General features: G+C 46.0%; 1 protein-coding gene across 5 annotated transcripts in view; it reads left to right on the top strand.

Annotated features, from left to right (window-relative positions):
- The window catches only part of Slc22a5 (solute carrier family 22 member 5), a 38,926-nt gene that overhangs the window by 2,096 nt on the left and 16,038 nt on the right, over positions 1-20,792 (top strand). For 4 of the 5 annotated variants that reach the window (XR_002388290.2, XR_204819.4, XM_004836616.3 and 1 more), the window contains exons 2-6: positions 6,821-6,924; positions 15,048-15,202; positions 16,174-16,345; positions 17,626-17,752; positions 19,897-19,997. Coding sequence is in view for 3 of the 5 variants with exons in the window: in XM_004836616.3 (XP_004836673.1) it covers positions 6,821-6,924; positions 15,048-15,202; positions 16,174-16,345; positions 17,626-17,752; positions 19,897-19,997 (659 nt within the window). In the remaining 2 variants the exon portion in view is untranslated. Of the gene's footprint in view, positions 1-6,820; positions 6,925-15,047; positions 15,222-16,173; positions 16,346-17,625; positions 17,753-19,896; positions 19,998-20,792 lie in introns of those variants that run through there. The other variant, XM_087194553.1, reaches the window with a different exon arrangement.

Genomic DNA, 20,792 nt, shown 5'->3' with positions numbered 1-20,792 from the left:
TACAAATTCTGCTTGTGGCTGCTCAAAGAAGGGGAAGATGTGAAGTCAGAAGCAGCTCGTAGCAGCTCGCGGGTTTGCCCTGACGTTTAGGGCTCCCCTCTTGCTGTAGCCACTGGTACTTAGTTCTCTGTCCCCATCTTGCCTTCTGCAGAGAGTGGTGGTGGCATTGATAAGCTCCCAAAGGCCAGATTAACAGGAAGTATGTCAACCCTTCTGACCCGACCTTATTGCCAGTGTTGTCAGACTTTTTTTAATTACGTTCGGACTCTATTCAGCTATTCAGCAGTTTTGTAAGAGCTATGTGCCCTTTCACCTACTTACAGGTTGTCAGTCTTTGCAGGAAGGCAAGATTAATACTTTACTTAGCCCTTTGTTTTGAGATTCTGAAATGCCTGACTTAAAGTTTGAGTCTGCTTGTTCCTGTCAAGTGTACAGTCACTGTTGGAAACTGCTGCATCAGCATCCTGATGACTTTTCTAAAGCACATTTTCTTTCATCCAGACTTGGTCTATTGACCACTGAAGCTCATTCTGTGACTATTAAGTGTCTTCAAGCCTCCCCTCTGCCCTAAATCAAACATAAAGTAGTTTATAAGTGCACTGGTATTGAATTCCTATTCATATTGTTTTACAGAAGACTAAATCTTCAGGTCTCCTGTTTGATTTCTTTTCTTTTCTTTTTTTTCTAGTAGGTTAAAGTACATACATGTAGCACCAAACTTGGGATCTCCCTCAATTTCTTTTTTCTTTTTTTTTGGTACTGGGGATCAAACTTGGGTCCTTGGGTCCTTGTGCTTGCGCAGCAGGCGGTGAAACCACTGAGCTAGATCCCCGACCCCTCCCTCAATTTCTGACACAATGCAGGGGAATTTTCCACTCAAGAAAACTTCAACTGAATGGTTAATGAATAACCTAGTAAATCTCTAAAATTTAAAAACTAAAGAAAAATGAGTAGTTTAATTCATAGAAGAGAAACTTGGAAGTAGCCTAAAAGGATTTACAGCCATCTTTTAAGGAAATCTTATTCTCTATCCCTTTGACTGGAACTTGGTGCTATGTCTCTGGAACAAGGCACCAAGATGGGCAGAAAGAAGTGAGAGGTTTGTGTGCCCATGTTTCTGGACTAGCTTGGTGATCCACATACTTCTAGGCTGGCCTCTCCTTTGGCCACTCTGTCATCCCTAGGCACTAGGAAATCAGCCAACCCAACCTGCTGTGCTTTTGAAACCACAGCTGCCCCTTTCCTCTGGAACCTGGGTGATTTCTCAGGTTGCTGGGGTACCTGTTCTTTGGTTTCACCGTGTCCCAGCCCAGCATGTAGGCAGAAAGTTACCCTTAGTAACTTCTAAGGCTTCTGGCCCCTAAGTTAGGGCTCTTTCACCTGAGACCTGGCAGTCTTGGTTCCTGCCTCTTTCTGCTTTCCAGAAACCCCCAGCCCAGTGTTTGGTGGGACTCCTGTTTCCTCTGGTCATGGACTAGCTTTTTCTATCAGTCTTGTCCATGTCTCCATATTCCTGGTTGATAGGATAGCCCACTGTTATCCACCAGCCTGCCTGGATGAAAAGCCTCAGCATCCTGGGAGGTAGGACCAGGGCTAACTGTGGCCTAAAGAGACCAGAGCGACCTGGAGCCTGTGCCTTGCTGTTGTACCTTTTCTGACTTCTCTCAAGAGAAGCACAGACCCTCATCTGTGCCTTTGCAGTGGCATAACAAACTAGACAAGCCTCTTGCCAGGCTCTGTGGCCCCTCGTTTATGCATAGTGTAGTAGACACATCTGGCCATGAGGTCAGATTGAGCCCCTTTCTACTCTACCTGGCTTAGAACTATCATGCTGGGCCCATGTTCTGACAGTTGGCACAAGGCTGGGAGTCAGGGAGAAAAGAATTTATTCTGGACTTTGGGCATTCAAGGGCAAGAACTAAGTTGTAAAGATACTATTGTGAAGCAGCTGTCATCATATAAACCAAGTCTGTTGTCTCATAAAGTCGAAGAATGAAATCATGGACAGAAAGAAAGTTAAAGGGGAAGTGTTTATTGGGAATATAAGAAGAAAAAGAGCTCTTGGTGGACATCTAAGAAGACTCCCAGAGAGTGGGGTGCCATGCAGTGCCTCAGCCCAGAACTTTTTATGGATAGGGGGACCACAAGAATTATTCCGTTATTTAGTGATCACAAGCAGCTCTTTGGGTTTAAAATGACCAATTGGAATTCAGGATCTCTAAACTATACACTTATAGAGGATATAGGCTTTTTGTTTTTGTTTTTTTTGGTGTGGGGGAGGTTGGTACCAGGGATCGAACTCAAGACCTTGCGCTTGCGAGGCAGGTGGTGGCACCGCTGAGCTAAATCCCCGGCCCGTATAGAGGATATGGTAGCAAATATCTCTTCTCTATGCCCCGACAGTCTTGGGGGAAAGATTCACCATTAAATTTATTTTATTTGGAGGCTGGGTCCTCTGTCTTCCAGGCTTGCCTTCAACTCCTGGGCTCAAACAGTCTTCCTCCCTTAGCCTTCTTAGTACCTAGAATTGTATAGACTTGTGATACTGTGCCCGGTGAGGATCCACCATTAGTAGTGAGAGGCAGGATGAAGTGTATGTGGGGCTTCATGGGCTTCAGTAACACGAGTTGCCTACCAGTGAGTTGACCATTGAGGCAGGCAAAGTAGGTGCACCTCGGGGAAAAACTTATGGGCACATATCCTCTTTTCCCTAAGTTAGTTCATGGGTAAGACATTTAGTCCCAGGGAACTATGTCCTCTCTACATCCCATAACTGAAAAGCTGCTCCAGTTATGCACAAGATGCAAAAGACACAGCTCTTCTTCTTTTTAAAAAGTTTTATCAGCTTTATTGAGGCAGATAAATGCTATAAAGCAACTACACAGATTTAAATTGTACAATTGAAAAGCTTTGACATGTGTACCTATACACCCTGAAGACATCACCCTGGAGCACATTTCTGGGCAGGAAGAGGGCAAGGCAAGGCCCCTTGCAGCATCCCTCCTGCGTTCTCTCAGGTTGGCCCTGCTTTCACAGGCCACTCAGGTAGATGCTAGACTTAGGACCCAACTCTTAGACCCATACATTTATCTTTAACATGGATACCTGCTGTCATCAGCTGTTATAAGCCATCTCATGTGCCAAGCAGGGACATCAATAAGCAGGTCTGCAGCTGCCTTAGTCATAGATGAGGAGCCAGGGGATCAGTGCAGGGACACTAAATGCCTTTGTAAGCACATTAAACAGGGTACTTAGCATGGACTCTGTGAGCTGCTCACCCCTTCCCTCCTAAGGAAGATTCAGGCCAAGACCTGGAACCCATTGAAATCTAGTGGTTGTCAGTTACGTGGATGGATTGGCTGGGTGTGACCCGTTCTGTGCCTGCCCTTACGTTAATCTGAAACCTATTGCCTTTCCTGACCCTTCTCACAGACCCCTGGTGGCCACAGGAAAGAAGTGTTCATGATCCTTCCTTTTAGAGAGCCCAGAGCCAGCCCCTGAGCTGTCAGAGACTTGATAGATCGTGAGCACAGTTACTCCAGGGAGTTACACATGCGCCCAGACTAAGGACAGGCTGGACCGAGTGCAGAGAGACGGGATGAGAAACCTAAGAGATACTCCAGGGCTCTCTCAGGATGAGCACTACCATCATTCTGTCCTCTGAACAGCAGTCTGAACTAGTTTTAGATGTCACTCAGCCTTGCCAGTGTAAGATTTCCTGGAAGTTTGTTTTTAGGAAACCCTATTGGGGTCTGCAACCCCAAGACTGCAGAAACCCATGTGGATCTCTTTTCTAACTCAGCCATACGATCCTCCAACTCTCATGAAAGAACTGTTGAAAAAAACAGGCGCTGGCCTTTGATTCATTTCATTTTTGTTGCTGCAAAAGTAATAGAGTGGCAGTAGCCATAAAGCAGCCCCTGCAGCTAGGCCGGACACCCAGAAGCTGACACCCATCTTTGTTTCTCTTGGCTGTGTCTCCCCACCACTCCAAGTCCTGGCTCTCACAGCGCTGGGTGGATGGGGGCTACGCTCAGAGTGCTCTCCCCCCGCCAGAGAGGGAGCATTGGGTGCTGGGGCACTGACACTGCACGGGTAGGAAGGCTGCACCATCCTGAGCTACCAGCTGTGGTGCTGTGTCCTGACTCCTGCCAGTCTGGGCTTCCTCCAGATTTGGGAGTTGGACACCCCCAGTCTTCCCTAGGTGGGGATCGCCATCCCACTTAGCCTATCCGGTGCATGTTTATTCCAAAGTAAAGAGCCTGCAGCAGGCCTACGTGAACCATGTAGGCTACAGGGGGCTCTTCATGTCTGGCCAGGGGCCGCCCTCCGATCCCTCTGAGAGGTGCCCAGAGGCTGTGTACACAGCCTAGCAGAACAGAGAAGCAGACTTGTTTTTCCTTGTCAGTGGCCTGGAAGAGATGCTTTGTTCTGGGGAGCTGCATGCCCCTATCTCTGTTGGTTACTGGGGAGCTAACAGTCTCTATAGCAGGCTGTACCTCAGGGCCAAACAGGTAGGCTTTGAGTACCCAGAATGGTGGCCCAGCATGAGAAGTCCAAAAATGTCACGCACTAGTCTGCACATCTCTGTTCTGGGAGACATCTTCCTGGGAATCACGGAGTTCCCTGATCTGGCTTTCTTCCTTCATCTGGCTCTTTGTTAGGGTGGGTGTCTGAGTGTCTAACTGCTTTCCCCATGAGCCAACACCCTGGAGCTACACATTAGGTCCTGGAATCTTGAACTGGCCACCCTGTTCCCTACCCCAGTCTCTGTTTTACAAACAGAAAAATCAAAGCAGGGTGTGGTGGTAGGGAGTTGTCTGAAATTGGACAACCAGTTCACACTAGAATGGAATGTAAAACCCAGGTGCCTCGTGCCAGATCCTGTGATCCAAGACAGGAGGGAGGGCTCCAACCCAAAAGAGCATTTACGGAGTTGTCTGCTCTGCCCTATCCGTGTGGATCTGCTCCAGAGCCTCCCAAAAATCAGTTTGTGAAACTGTTAATTTATATACTATTCTCACAGGGATATAGATCTCTCTGGCTCAAGGTTGCTGCTTCTTTTGCAGCCACCTTAGCATCAGCTTAAGCTAGTCCGATCGCCAGTGTAGCAAGCACCACCACACCCCTTTACTGTAGCATACGATATGACCCTCCAAGTCCTGCTCTGTTCTATTAAAAATATATAAACATTGTATAGAAAGGACACAGAGCTATTCTAAAAGAGTGGCTACTTCTGTCAAGCAGGTAGAAGAGGATGGGATGGACCAGGTGAGCTGTTACCTGTAACCTTGCACTGCTTCTTTTTTTGGTACTGGGGATCGAACTCGGGCCCTTGCGATTGTGAGGCGGGTGGCAGCACCACTGAGCTAAATCTATGGCAAAATAGAATAACATAGGCCAGGGATTTAGCTCAGTGGTTCCAGTGCCTGCCTCACGAGCGCAAGGTCTGGAGTTCAATCCCCAGTACAAAAAAAAAAAAAAAGAATAGCATGGAAGGTACAAAATAATTTATGTTATCTTCTGCTCTTGAATGTGTCAAGTATGCTACAATGAACATTTATATTTTTTCAATGATGTACTTTGAAGATCATATTCTGATTGTTTATCAGCAAGTTGTAGGATGTCCTTCGATGAATCCATCATTCTCCAAGTTCTGAGCTGACTGTACTTGGTCTCCAAGGGAAAGTAATCATGGATGCAGCTGTAGGTGGACGAGATGGTTTTGCAGTTCACGATGGTGTCACCGTACCCAGGCTGGGGTGGCGTAAAAGCGAACCCACGGGGTGTTGCTACACAGTTACACATTATGTCCCTCCATCCGAGCACTTGCTTCCCCTATGACCCCACCTCCGTTGTTAAAATCTTCTCCCAGACTGCTTGCTTCCCTTCCGGGAAGGAGATGGGTTTTAATGATATATCTATCTTGCCACCCAGCAAAGCTGCAGAAGACCTCACACCTGCTGAACTTCCCTCGCCTAGGGAAGGAGCTGAAGGGTAGCTGCTCTTTCTTGAAGGTCACCGTGCTTTAGCTTGGGTCCCTGTTGAGACAACAGCTTGGGTTCACATGATGTGTACTGGTCTCTGGGAAAGGGGCTGAGGTTGATGTCGTGAGGCCTTGAAAGTGGGATCAATGGTATAAATAGGCCTATCTGAGAGAGATGAGAATGAAGAGAAGCCCCTTAACTAGCATTTTTCCTTTCCAACCCAAAGAACCCATGTTACTTTACATCCTATTAAAAAGTTAAGCTTCTCCAAAATAAATAAAGCCCAGTCTCCTGACTTCTAGCTCAGAGCTCTCAGCCTTAATTGGGCCTAGCATTGTCGGTGTGCAGTACCAGGGATTCCAGCTCTAAATGTCACAAGAAGGACTGGGTCGGTGGCTCAGTGGAGGCCTGAGCTGAGCTGAAGAAGCCGGTCCATATGGTTTACCTTTGGACCTCTGGCCTCAGTTCTTGCTGGATGCTTTGTCTTCCTTGAGCTTCAGGGGCCTGAACCCCACTGAGTAAGGGCACCTTGCCTCTTCCACAGCTCTGAGCTCTGTCCACCTTGTTAGGTGTGCGCACGAGAGTCCTTGCTCACAGGAGGTCAGTATCTGGGCAGAATGCTGTTCCCTGCCTATTTCCCCTCCTCAAAACAGAAGCAAGACAAGGAGCCCCATACTCTGAAAAACCAGATGGGGAGGGAGAGGCAACCTGCCCAAGTGATCCATTACCTTTCATACACCTAGCAGGGATGCAGGATATTCTGATTTCAGTTTTTAAATTTAAAATCTTTTTTAAAAAGAAGTGAGTGATACATCCCTTTGCTCCTCTTACAGTGGAACCTGGTGTGTGAGGACGACTGGAAGACCCCGCTCTGCATGTCCTTGTTTTTCGTTGGTGTCCTAGTGGGCTCCTTCATTTCAGGGCAGCTCTCAGACAGGTAAGTTATCTGTCTTCTGCAGCTGCAATACCCCAACACTGAGCAAGAAGTGTGTTCCCGGCCTTGACTCCATTAGTAGTGTTCTCTAAGACCAGGGCCTTGCATTTTAATAGAAGAGGAAACTGTGCCTAGTATAGACTTCATGCCAAGTAAAATGCCCAAGAATCTCCCACCCTACTCCTTAATTCTGATTGAGTAAAGAAAGCTGAGCTGCCCAAGCCAAGTGTAGCCATGATGGGGTGATCAGGTAATATGCCACTATCACTTCCACACTTGCATGGTTGCCTTCCCTGGGTGAACACAGCACTCTCATGTCCTTAAATGTGGGAGAGGTTGATACCATGCACACATGTGCATTCCCTGTATTGTAGATTTTTAGACAGTACCACCGTGAGCATCTCTGTATTCCCAAGAAGACCAGCATTTTTTTATGCAAGATAAGAGAAGATCTCACTACCCCACGGTTCTATAAGGAGCAGAACTCATGTCCACCAGGCTGAGGCCCCTAAGCTAAATCGAAGTGTTTTGTTTTTGTTTTGTTTGTTTGTTTGTTTGAGTACTGGGAATTGAACCCAGGATATCACACATGCTGACCTGAAACTCACACCAATCCTGGCTCATAGCTCAGCCTTCCACGTGCTTGGATTATAGTTGTGTCCCACCATGCCCGGCAGTTCCCAGGCTTTTAATTTAAAGTCCATCAGTGGTTTAGGAAATCCAGAAACCCTTGAAATTCCATGAAAATGGTAAAGATAGTATGTAAGCCTTTTTTTTCGAGCAAGTTTTCATGAAGTTCTCAAAGGGTTCCATTATGTTGTATCGTCCTATCCTGGACTTTCAGGGTCCGTCATGGAAGCCTGAGATGGGAAGAGTGGCATTCAGCAAGTCCTTGGCCACAGTGGTGCAGAAAGGACACCCACATAATCGGTAGGGCACCCTGTATGGAAGAGTCCCAGCATCCTCCGAGCTGCTTGGGCACTCATGAAAGTCGGAATGAGAGAACATCATCCTCCTACGGAACAAAGACACTTTATCCTGTACCTAGGGAAGTTAGAAGGATACCATTGTGTCAGTATTGACACCTGTGGATTATTGTCAACTTTTTCCTCATGAAAAATTTAATATGTGCATTTCTCCAAAGTGTTATGTAGTGACTAAAAACAAAAATTCCCACAGTCACCAGTGGGTATTAGACTCAGTAGGCCATGAGACACTTGCCTATGGGGAGAAGGCCTTTGCTTCTCTGGGTCTTTAGTAGGAAGCATCAGTTGTTTACTTACATTGATTTAACAAACATGCAGTATTTAATATGTGCTACTCATTGTTACAAGTACTGTACAATTAAAAAACTCATAACCCTATGACGTAGTATGTTAGCTTTCCATTGTGACAAAATACCTGAGGGAAATCAACTTAGAAGAGGAAAGATTTATTTTGGCTCATAGCTTCAGATAGCAGTCGCTTGGCTCCATTGTTTCTGGGCCTGTCGGGAGGCAAGCAGCACATGGTGGGATCAAAGGTGCTTTTGACCTCCGGGCAGCCAGGAAGCGCAGGGAGAGCTCACTTGTATGACAAAGTCTCTTCCCCAAGCCAGTGAAGTTAGGAATCCATAAGTGGGTTAATCCATTGATGAAACCAGAGCCCTTATCTTCCAGTCACCTGCATAGGCCTCACCTTGGAATACTGCTCCATCAAGGACCAAACTTTCAACACATGAGCTTTCAAGGGATATTTAAAATTTAAACCCCCGTGGGCTCAATACCCAGCACCAGCCTCCCCCCAAATACATTATTCCCATTTTATAGTGGGGAGAATGAAACACGGAGGTTAAGTAACATGCCCAAAGTCACAGGGCTGGCAAGTGGCAGGCGTAGGGTTTGGACTGAGACAGTCTTGCTCCTCTGCTTTGTGTAGATGAATACTTGAAGTCCCTGCTCTCCTGGAACTTGTCTTCTAAACAAGCAGGCGGAATGTATTAAACAACTGATTGAGAAAGTGATTATCGGTGGTGGTGGAAAGTGATATAGAGAAGTACAGGTGCTATAGGAGTGTCTAACCGAGGACTGGGGAGGCATCCCTGAGACGTGAAGCGGGAGTGGAGAGTTGGGAGATGAGTAGAAATTAGCCAGCTAACAGGGTGGTGAGAGATAAGCATTCTAGGCAGGTGGAGTGGCCCACACTAAAGCCTACAAGGGAACCTAGGAACAGAAGAAGTCCTGTGTAGTAGAAGTGAAGGCCGTGAGGCAGACAGATGTACAAACATAACAGGAAAAGGCTTAGTAGACCGCGATGAGGAGTTAGGCCTCATTGTGGAGGAGCTATTGAGAGTTTATAGAGTGTGGGGCCGGGGATTCAGCTCAGTGGCACCGCGCCTGCCTCACAAGCACAAGGTCCTGAGTTTGAACCCAGTAAAAAAAAAAAAGATGAGTGTGGCAGCAGATTTGCTTCTTTTTTTCTTTCAATACTAGGGGTTGGGCCCATGGTCATCACCCTGAAGTATATCTCCAGTTTTCTGTTTTTCTTTTCTTTTTTTTTTTTTTTTTTTTGGTCAGGGTCTAAGTGCCTAAATTACCCAGGCTAGGCTCAAATTTAGTAATCCTCCTGCCTCAGCCTCCCAGAGTGCTTATATTATAGGCATGTACCATGTGCAGCCAGATTATATTTTTTAAGGGATGGTATGACAGCCTTGTGGAGAAAGGATTGAAGAGATATTGTGGAGAGACCAGTTTCATAGTAGTTCATGCAAAGGATGATGGTGACTTGGCCTACAATGAGGTCGGTAGAAACAGAGAAAAATGGTGGGGGTCAGGTCAGTAGGACTTGCTGATGGGGTACAAGTGGGAAGTGAGTCAGGGGTAATGCCGTGTACCTGTAATCCCGGCTACTTGGGATACTGCAGCAACAGGATCTCAAGTTTGAGGTCGGTCTGAAAAATTTAGTGAGACCCTATCTCAAAAAGAAAGAAAGAAAGAAGTAAGCAGCTCAGGGAACTCAGTGAGGTCCTGTCATTTGATTAGCAGGTGGATAGATAGAGCGATAGGCAGGCAGGCAGGCAGGCAGGCCAGAGATGTAGCATAGTGCTCCCTGGGTTTAACCCCCAATACCACTAAAGGTGGTGGGTCTACAAAACCCATTGAAAGATGATACCCTTCCCTGAGACAGAGAATGTTCGCAGGGAATCTTATTTCCAAAGAAAGCATTGAGTTTGGTTGGAACATACTGAATTTGGGGGTACTGGGACCCCTATGTTGAGAAATCAGTTATGTGGCTGGATGTATGGATATGGTACTCCATGAGCGGTTCAGGCTGAAGAAGCAGATCTGAAAATTGTCAGCCATGTAGAACCCACATCAAAGCCCCAGATGTGGATGAGATGGCCAGGGGAGGGACAGCACTGAGCTTAGGGCCCTCCAAGTGGAGAGGGGGTATCCTCTCGTAGGGAGAGTAAGTGGCACCTGAGGCTCAGAGGAATTGCACTGGTGTGAAAAACAAGAGGAGTTACTCCGAGTTCAGAGTGGAAACTCAATACTTCCGTGCCTCAAATGTGTATCGGGTTAATAGATCTTAATGGGCCAGCTTAAAAACCTGTTAATCATGTAACACCACGATCACCCAAGGAAAATGTTTAAGTTCCAAAAGTATTACTCCCACAGAAACAGTAGAAACAAGATTCAGGAGAACGTTGAGAATTGCCTCAGCATACAAAAGGGCTGACATACACAATGTGTTCAAGTCTTTTAAAAAATTTGGCAGCGGAACTTTTTTTCAGTGGGGTCATTTAAGTCCAATAAATAAAACAGCAAAATAGGTATGACTGTGCTGCAGCAGCTCCCATCATGGCCCTCGAGCTTGTCTGCACCCCCATGGCAGGCTCAGGGCTCTGTGGGATGGAAGCGTCTCATCCTGTTATCTTTAAGTAAGTCAATTCTAAAACCTAAGCCAAGTAAATTACCCAAGAGCTATAGATTCAACTGCCCTCAACTGTTGTCCAGGATATCAGCGGGAACTTTTTGTGTGGGATAAAGGTATATTTAGCCTTCTTCCTGGTGTATTATTAAGTCTGAAATTCAAGAGTAATTAAAATAATCATAGGTTGCCAAAGCCTTTTATCTGACATTATTGTTAGATCTTTATTAATTGTGAGAGGTACAGCACTTGGAAGAAGTAGACCAGTATTTCCTGTTTTTGTAGATAGGTGTGTATTTGCCATTTGGTTGATGGATTTTTAAAAGTAGGCATTTCTGGCCACTTTTGACTGCCTAGGGCCAGTGCTGTGGCAGGGCTCTCTGAGCCTTTTCTTTACCATCCTAGGGAGCGCTTGGTGCAGAGGTTATGCCAGTCTGCCTTCTAGACCGCCCCTTGGTTGGCATGTGAACACCTTGGTACAGAGCAGTGCAGGTGGATTTGGAGTTTTCCTCTAGACCTGGCTTTCTCAGCCTGAGCTGTAGTGTTCCTTTGTTGTGGGGAGTTACCCTGGGCATTTACAATATTCAGCAACATCCCTGTCTTCTACTGACTAGAGGTCAGTAGCACCCACTGCCTGAGTTGTGACATTCCAAACACAAATAGCAACACAAACTGTCGCATCAAAGAAAAACAAACACACATAACTTCTAGGCCTTGTGCAGTTTGGCTCCTGCCTCCCTCTGAAGCTTTCTATTGCATGACCAGTGCCGGCCACACCAGCTCCATGTGCTTCATGTTCCTTCCAGCTGCAGCGGTGTGTACTCTTCTGTGTCTAAAGTCCCTGCCTTTCTCCCAGGACTCTTCTTCAACCATGCAGGCTGACGCAAGTGACTGCTTTACATTACCCTGGTTCTTGTGACTTTGCATCATAGCACATGAGAAATTGTTAAATAAGAAGTGCTGTCGTAGGATTAACATTGGTCTCCCCCTCTAGACTGAATATCTTTGAAAGGTCGGTTCCTATAGTCTCAGTCCCCCATTGTCAACACTGGCTTTTCCTTCAGGCCTCATCAGTGTCCCATTTCATATCTCAGCATCTTTTTAAAAAATTTACTGATTGCTCTAGTGCCTAGGATAATACGTGCTCAGTAAGTGTCCCTGAATGAAGGTGCCAGCCAGTTCTGGCCAGATTGAAGCTGAATTTACTGCTTACAGGGCCAGGGATTTAGCTCAGTGGTTCTGCTGCCTGCCTTGCAAGCACAAGGACCTGAGTTCGATCCCCGTAACCAAAAAAAAAAAAAAAAAAAAAAAAAAGAATTTACTGCTTAGCACTAAATGGACTTGTTCCACCTGTTTGTAGTACTCTCTTTAAAAGAAAAGAAACAAAAAACTCAAATTATTTTAATCTGAGTGCAGATACAGAAAATCATGCAGAATACATGTGTAATTTCTGAATTAATCCAAGGAAATGATCTTGTAACAACCAACAAGCCAAAATTCCAACAAGGAATTTTGCATCCACCAAGAAGCTGTCTATGTGCCCACCCCAGTTACAACTCCCACCCCTTCCCCGGTGTGTAACCACCAACCTGAGCCTTAACACCGATCACTTCCTTGCCAGCTGGATCATAATCCCTAAAGTCTAAGATCCCGAATGTTGAAATCCTGGAAGCTGAAATTCCTACTGGGGAAGAAAGCTAGATAAGAGGAATAGAAAGCCCAGTTCTTGGGAAGGGATTCATGCATTTTTGATGTGCACAGGGTAGTTGCACCATGTTCAGTGTGATAAAATCTAGAAAAACATCATCTGGGGTCTCTGTGAAGGTTTTCTGAAGAGACTAGTGTGTGTGTCTGAGTGGGCCTGGAGGGAGATCAGTATGTAGAACATTACTGCGAATGTGTTTATTCTCCAAGAAAAGCCATTCCCTAAAAGAAAAAAGTAGCTATTTATGACTTCAAACAATAGTTAGTGATTGTGAAAGTCAGGCAGCTCTTACGGGCCGTCTCCATGCAAATACCCATAATTTATCCCTGTAATGCACTTTTCTGAGAGGTGCTGGGGATAGAACCCAGGCCCTGTGTGTGCCAGGCTGGTGTGCTACCACTGTGTCCCCAGCTCTGTAATACATTTTTTTATACGTTGTTTTCTTTTTTCATTTGTGTTTTACTTTTTAAAGTTTTTTCCCAACTATTTTATTTATTATTTGGTCCTGGGGATTTAACCCAGGGCCTTGAAGATACTAAGCATGCAACCTATTTCTGATCTACACCCCCAACCCCTCCAGTATTTTAAATTACCAGCATTATTATTATTATTATTTTTTTTTTTTGGTACCAGGGATCGAACTCAGGTCCTTGCGCTTGCGCAGCAGGCGGCGAAACCACTGAGCTAAATCCCCGGCCCGCCAGCATTCTTTTTTATAACTAACTTTTTATGCTATTTTTTTCATCTTTGCACCATTTCCAGTACTGGAGACTTAGATTGTGTAAAGACGTTTAGAGAGTTCTAATTCATTTTCTGTACTTTATGCAAATTTGAAAGTACGTTAGCACACTTTTGTGTGTAAGCATTGTGCATGGAAGTAAAATTGTTGGAAACCTAACAAATGAAAAGATGTCATTTTTGTACATCTGCATTTGAAAAATACAGCTTCTCGTGATCTCAGCTCCTTGAGTGACTGTGTATACAATAGCAATACATCAGGGTTTTCAATCAATGAGATAAAAAGACTTAGATTATTGGGCAGGAAATGTAGCTCTGTACAGTTCTTCAGTAAACCACTTGTCTAACATGCACAAGGTCCTGCCTGAGCTTGAGCCCCAGCACCAAGAAAGAAAAGACCTAGACTGCCCATCACAGTGTTTGAAGTGCCTCAGTGAGAAAGCAGTGTGCACATTACCTGCTGTGTGTGTGTACATTTCACTTTTTGATGTATTTCTTTGTGAACGTGCTTTGTCTGCTTGTAACTGATGTGGACATGTGACTTGTTATCTAAATGTTTATGCTTGCAAAAAATGTTGTTATTTTCTTTTATTGTGTAATGTTCTGACATTTTTTAATGTTTTTATGTTTCTCAAACTCTTCTTTAAAAATGTAAATTAATGTATTTTAAGTAATTGAAAAAGTTTTTCCCCAGAATTATATTTTCATGATTTTGATCATTTGAGATTTTAGACTTAGGAATTTTGATCTGTCAGATTTTATCATTCAGGATTATGGAGGTCAGGACCTTTTTTTAAAATATAGTTTCATCATCCTAATGTGCATCTTTAGACACATTTAATTTTACCAACTAAGAATTTTGATGTCTTTTAATGTACTTTATTTTTGTGGTTCAGGGAATTGAACCCAGAGATTTGTGAATGCTAAGCAAGTGCTCTGCAATGGAGCTCCATCCCTAGCCCTAGTCTGCTTTAATCTGGATTTTCCCTCCATCCCTTTGTTTGCCATATAGTTTATCTATTGAAGAACCTGGGCGCTTCTACGTACATAATTTCCTACTGTGGAGTTTGTTGGTTGTGCATTTCTGGTAGAGTACAGCATATTCCTCTTTTCTCTGCATTGCTTAAGATAGGCAGCTGGATGTAGACACTCAGTCACTCAGATTCAGTTCCTTGGGCAGCACTGTAGGAAGCATACAGCATCTGTCTCTCCATGTTAGCAGTCATTTATTCCTAGTGCCTGTGGCTGTTAATTCATGGGAGGGGGAGCTCTAAAATGGCAATATTCTAATTTTATCACTTTTCGTTTAATATTCAGAATACTTTTATAAGTGATTCTCCCCATCTTCTGTTATTGGTTACTATTTACATAGTTTACAAAGGAAAGTCAAGACTAATGCCTCTTTCTCTTTATTTACCAGTCTTCATTTATAACGAATTGTTTCTCTGTCATCCTCCGAAGTTGACTAATACTTTTTTTTGAAATATCATTGTGAATGTATGGATTTAAGTATAATTGATGTGGTTTAATCTTCTACAGATATTATCATAATGGTGGCCCTGTCTATTGGTACCCAGGCTGCATGTTCATCCTGGGGAGTGGGGAGGGGAGTAACAACAGGGAGACTGGGAAGCTGAGAGAGTCCTGGCTCTGGGTACCCAGGGGACACTGTCCATGAGCCCTCCCTCAGTGGGTCTGGGGAAAGCTCCTCTTGGTGGAGCCCTTCCTGCTGGCTTTCCCAGCTAGCTCTCTGTGACTCTCCTTTCCTTCCTAGGTTTGGTCGGAAGAATGTGCTGTTTGTGACCATGGGCATGCAGACTGGCTTCAGCTTACTGCAGGTCTTCTCAAAGAACTTTGAGATGTTCACGGTGCTCTTCGTCCTTGTTGGCATGGGCCAGATCTCCAACTACGTGGCAGCATTTGTCCTGGGTATGGCCCTCCAATTGGAGTTGAGTACTCGATCCAGTGTTTCGCCATCATCCTGCCACCCACCTTTCTGGAGACAGCTGTGATGCCCTTGGGTTTGGGGGTGGTTTCCAGCACCTCTGGCCAGAGCTTCCTGATGAACCCAATTTACCAGGAGGGAAACTGAGCCAGGCACATGACCAGCCTTGGGTCCCAGTGGCACTCTAGCCTGACCTCTGATTTCTGCTTTTCTGGCCTCTGAGGTGTGGTCTCTTGGACTTATTAGTACTTGAAGCTATTGTACTTCACCAGAGATCATCCGTTTAAAAAGTCCTACACCTGCTGAGGTAGCTGGCAAAAGAGGGAAGCAGGCTGTGAGGAGGAAAGGCTATGATAGACAGGCTCACCAGGGAGAAGTGCAGGGCGTGGTGGCCAGTGATGTCTATGAAGGAGAATGGTTGGACAGGAATGGGCTTTACACAGCTTCAGATTCAATTCCAGGTACACACAGCAGGGCTCTAGCTCAGACATGCCAGCCGTTCTTACTGAGAAGATATGTCTCACTGTTTGGAGGAGTCTGACTCTAGCTAGTAAAGTCTCTGGGTTCCTTGGGTTGTATCATTGAAGGGGTTATTTTTTCTTCTCCCATTTAATAGAATATCTTTTTTCCTCTGAGAATAATAGCCTCAGTAATGACTTCACCCCTAATGAATTCTCCCTTGTGTGAGGATGCAAGGGGGCCTAACGTGGCATTATTAGCATATGGCTGAGGAAAGTGATGAACTGTTGCTGAGGGGTTGAGAGGCCTCAGTGAAGCACCCCCAAGGAGATGGTTGGATTAGACTGTGTTCAGATCCAACTGCTCCCCTGGACTTGGAGCATAGAGATGATTCTGGCTGCCTTCTTGTCTGTGTGTTGAAAATGATATCGTGCAAGATTAATAAGGAAATGGCCCAAATTAAATGCTAACTCAACTCCTCCCTTGTTTTGAACAGGAACAGAAATCCTTGGCAAGTCAATTCGTATTATATTTGCCACGCTAGGAGTGTGCATATTTTTTGCATTTGGCTTCATGCTCCTGCCACTGTTGGCTTACTTCATCAGAGATTGGCGGATGCTGCTGCTGTCACTGACGTTGCCTGGGGTGTTGTGTGCGGCACTCTGGTGGTAAGTGTGCCCAGGGCTGCCTTCCAGCAAGGTGGCTTCTGCCTGGCTTCACTAGAGGGCAGCAGCAGTCCTCAAATCCCTGCTAGGGCTCCCAGAGATAGGAAGTGTAAATGAATGTAAGTTGTTTCAGAATGTCTCTCCATGCTCAGAAGAGCCAAACAAAACAGAGTCACAAGACATCCACAGATTTGTTCTCAGCCCTGTGCCGGGTAGATCTAAGTGCAGAGAGAGGAAGAAGTGGCTGTGAGAAGGTGGGGTCCAATGTGACCTCCAGATCTCAGGGCAAGACAGTGAAGCTCTGGTTCTGCGTATTGATGAGGCTTCATGCCACGGCCATGAGGAGAAGAGGACGATCTCCAGAAGAGAGCTCTCAGGATGACTGCAGGTCTGTTGGATAAATCAGGGGAGGCAGAGTGAGGAAAAAACAGAAGAGGCCAGTACAGCAGTTTCTGTGGATGCCAGAACAGGGCAAGGGTGTAGCAGGTTGTGGGTGGGCAGAGCCATCCAGGGAAGGCAGGCTTCAGGAGCCCAGCAAGGGGGACCATCGTTCAAGATACCAAGGTAGCCACCGGGTGTGGGGATCCCCTGAGACAGTCTGGGCCCCCAAGTTCTGTATACTTCAGATGCTCCAGAATCATACCTGGGTACGGACCGACTTGGCTTCTGGCCTGTGAACAGGTATCCCACAGCCTAGCTCTGCATCTCCAGGCTCACTTCCCACTCTCACGTGTGCTCTCCCTCATCTTTTGGGCAGAGGCCTCACTAAGATTGTACTTGTAGATGGCTCAGGGGCTCAGAATCATGGAAAATGTAGCAAAAGACTAATAGAGGCAAAGTCAGTTAGCACATGGTGCAAGTAAAAACAAATGGAGGCCTTGGGAGAAAACTTCCATAAAGATCATTCTTCTTGTCTCTTGTGGGATCATCCAACTTGACTCTGGCAAGCTACAGTGCATACAAAGACTGAGAGACTGGAATGCTTCAAGCCATGATTCCCATTACCAAGCCTAGGTCAAGAAAACATGTCTAGGCCTGTTTGGGTTTGCCTTGGAGAGCCAGGTGGCTGTCTCTTCTGTGTAGAGAGGAATTGTCCTTCCTGACCAGATGTACTGTCAAGTTTTGGTTCTAGCACAAGCAGCGCCTTTTCTAGTTGACATTAACTTGAAGCCATTTGAAGTTTATAGTTTTCTGAGCCAAACAGTTCAGAGCTGAGCCTAGAGAGTAATTAAAGCATGAATTTCTGACCATCGTAAAAAAAAAGATTGTACTTGTACTTCTAGGTTCATCCCAGAGTCCCCGCGATGGCTCATCTCGCAGGGGCGATTCGAGGAGGCAGAAGTGATCATCCGCAAGGCTGCCAAAATCAATGGGATTGTGGCACCCTCCACCATCTTCGACCCGAGTGAGGTAGGCACCACGTGGGAACTGGTTGAGGAAGGGGCCACCAGCCATGATTTGAGGGCAGCCGCACATAGTCCTCAAGTCTTCCCTACCACACAAGTCCAGCCCTTGCCCTACCTGAGCTCCAGCTCTCCCCAGGCAGCACTTATTAAAAGTTGGCTGGGTGTGGGGATGCCTACCTATAATCCTAGCCCTGGGGAGGCTAAGGTAGGAGGATTGTAGTTGATTGTATCTTGAGTTGGCAAGACCTTGTCTCAAAAATCAAAAAAGAGTTAGGGATACAGTTTAGTGGTGGAGCACCCCTGGGTTCAATCCCCAGTTATATGCATGTGCAGGCGGACACGCAGATGCATACACACACAGCAACTCAGACCTTGAGTAGCTCCCACCTGCCTCTCTGCACCTTTCCCATAGATTTTAGACAGCCATACTTTACTTCCTTTCTAGGCAATCATCTTTTAATCATCACTTTTAATAATGAACACCCTTTCTAAGAAATGAGCTTTCTCCAACATCAGCATTTTGGGGGGGGGTTGGTTTTTTTGGGTACTGGGGATCGAACTCAGGACCTTGTGCTTTCGAGGGAGGTGGCGGCATCACTGAGCCAAATCCCCGGCCCAGCATTCTTGTTTCTTGTGCTTAAGGTGATTTGTCATTTAAAAAGATAATCTAGTGCCTAACGTATAAAGCCCAAGCAAGTATTCAGTCTCTTTTCACCCTCCAGTGGTTGGTTGTTGCATGTCATGTTGGAGCCGGGTCCTTTCTGAGGTCCACTTCTTCCTTCTTTTTTTGTCCATTTCTTCTTTCTGCGCAACCCCTCCCTGCAAGCCCTGTTCTTAGACACCATGAGTAATTTCTTGGCTCTGTCTAGTTGCTAGTTCTTGCTTCTCCCTCCTGTTCCCTCTCCTTCTGCCCTCTCTGCAACAGGCAGCTTTTCTCAGACTCAGTACTATAAGAAGAGGTTAGAAGCTACAAATGCTTAGGGCCGAGGATTTAGCTCAGTGGCACTGCACCTGCTGGGCAAGCGCAAGGTCCTCAGTTCAATCCCCAGTACTGGAAAAAAAAAAGAAGCTATAAATGCTGGCTGATATGGTTCTGGAATGTGTCTCTAGTCTGACGGGAAGACAAGGGACTGGCTGTTGGAACAGCCGTGAGGACTCATGCTGAAGTGTGACAAGCATGTTAGAGGACACACAGGGCCAGAGATGCAGACTTGAGACTTTGGATGGAGAAAGCAGCCAAGAGGCCAGTGGCTACTGAAAGTCCTGCTGCCCTCCCACTTAAGTGGTGGCTACTCAATGGCTGTCACTCAGACCTTACTGGAAAGGGCTCTGAAGCACATAGGTCAGGGTAGGGTGTGGCAGAGAGGGCTTTTAAATGAGGTGGCTTCAGTGGCTCATAAGTAAGGGGTCAATCTGGGTGAACCCATAAACCCCATTGGCGTCTTTGAGGAAATGAGGGTATTTCAGGGGATCCGTTCAGTCTGCTGAAGTTGACCTTTTGTTGAACTGCTAACTTGGGAAAAACAAGCTCCAAAGCTGGGTTTGCTTAAGAAAGCTCCATCAGTATGTTTAGACATGCAGTTTATTAATGGCCTTGGCTGTGCTGAATTTCATAGGAAGTTACTCTGGGTGAAGCTCAGGTCAATTTTCCTGTTTTTCAATCTTAATTTTTTCCCCCTGGAAGTAAACCAATAACTACTTAGCATGAGGACTGAAAACATTAATTTTTTGTAAACGTCAGATCAGTAAACTGCACAGCCTGTTTCTCTCTCTGACCCACACGGAAGGGAGCCAGCCTTGGAAGGAAGGCCTAGAGGTCTCTCTGGAATGTGGCTGCTGATAGGTGGGCCAGGCAGTCGCAGCGAGGGGGCTGTCAGCCTGGCCTCTGCCTCTGGCTCTGCTGTGCTCTCTGAAAGACTTGTCACCTCCCTGTTCCCTTCATTCCCATTCACTCTAACACGTTATCGACAGGCCCGGGGAAGCTCTTAGAAGACCAAAACCAAGTCACTAAACTTACTGTTCTTTTCTGAAAGAGCCTGAAGCACTCCCTAACTCTGGAGAAGACAGCTCAGAGGGCAGGTTTGGGGTATGCTGTCCTGTGCTCTGCATCTCTAGGCTTCTCTCACCCATACCATTCTGCCTCTGCAGTTACAAGATCTGAGTTCCACGAAGCAGCAGTCCCACCACATTCTGGATCTGCTCCGAACCCGGAACATCCGAATCGTCACTATCATGTCCATAATTCTGTGGTATGTAAGAACCACCCAGGGCTTCCAGACAAGCTTCTAGGAATGGCAGCTGGGCCTCTTGTTTACAGACATGACTCAGACCCAGATTGCAAGATAGCCCATGTCTCCACAAGCAAGAGGGATGCGTCTTGCAATGGATGTATAAATGGGCCTGTCACAGTTCTTAATGTGACGGAACCTCCACAAAAAGAATAAAACAATTGCAGAGGCTGTTTTGGGAATCAGGGATCTTTGGGGATGTCATCAGGTCTTTGGGTCCTTGCTCAGTTGTTCCTGTCCCTAACCCCCTTGTATCTAGGCACAGACAGTGACTAAAGAGGACAGGGGAAGCTTTAAGAAGGATCTGAGTGAAGATACCTTATCCTTTAAGCCATAGAAGCTGCTGAGAACTTTATGGACATGTTCCTTCTGGGATGTTCAGAGACCGTCCTGGAGTCAGGGCTAAGGCCTAGATGTCTTCTCCAGATTCCTTCTAACAAGGTATTTCACAAAATACCAGGAAGGAATTTGTGAATTACTGAGGAGAAGAAAACATGTCTTTATGCCAGGGTATCTTTGCTTAGTGAGCAGAGCACTGGGATTATAGACTTCCTGAACCTGCTGAGTGAATGATGAGGAGGTGAGTGAGGACAGGCTTTATTTCAGAGTCCTTACTACTAGATTCAGCTGGCTTTGGGGCAGCTATCATTTTGCTCACTGGTAGGTATTGTGAGTCACTTATTTCCAATGAATTTCCAAGTCACTCATTTCCAGGGTGCCTCAGGGCAGTTCACCACTCTTTGAATCTGCCACAAG

The sequence above is a fragment of the Heterocephalus glaber genome, unplaced genomic scaffold, assembly GCF_053883595.1.
Source record: "Heterocephalus glaber isolate CG9 unplaced genomic scaffold, H.glaber_assembly_v1.0 deba00001606, whole genome shotgun sequence".
Lineage (NCBI taxonomy): Eukaryota > Metazoa > Chordata > Mammalia > Rodentia > Bathyergidae > Heterocephalus > Heterocephalus glaber.
Note: the sequence above shows the minus strand (reverse complement) of the source record. Positions and strands in the feature narration are given on the sequence as shown.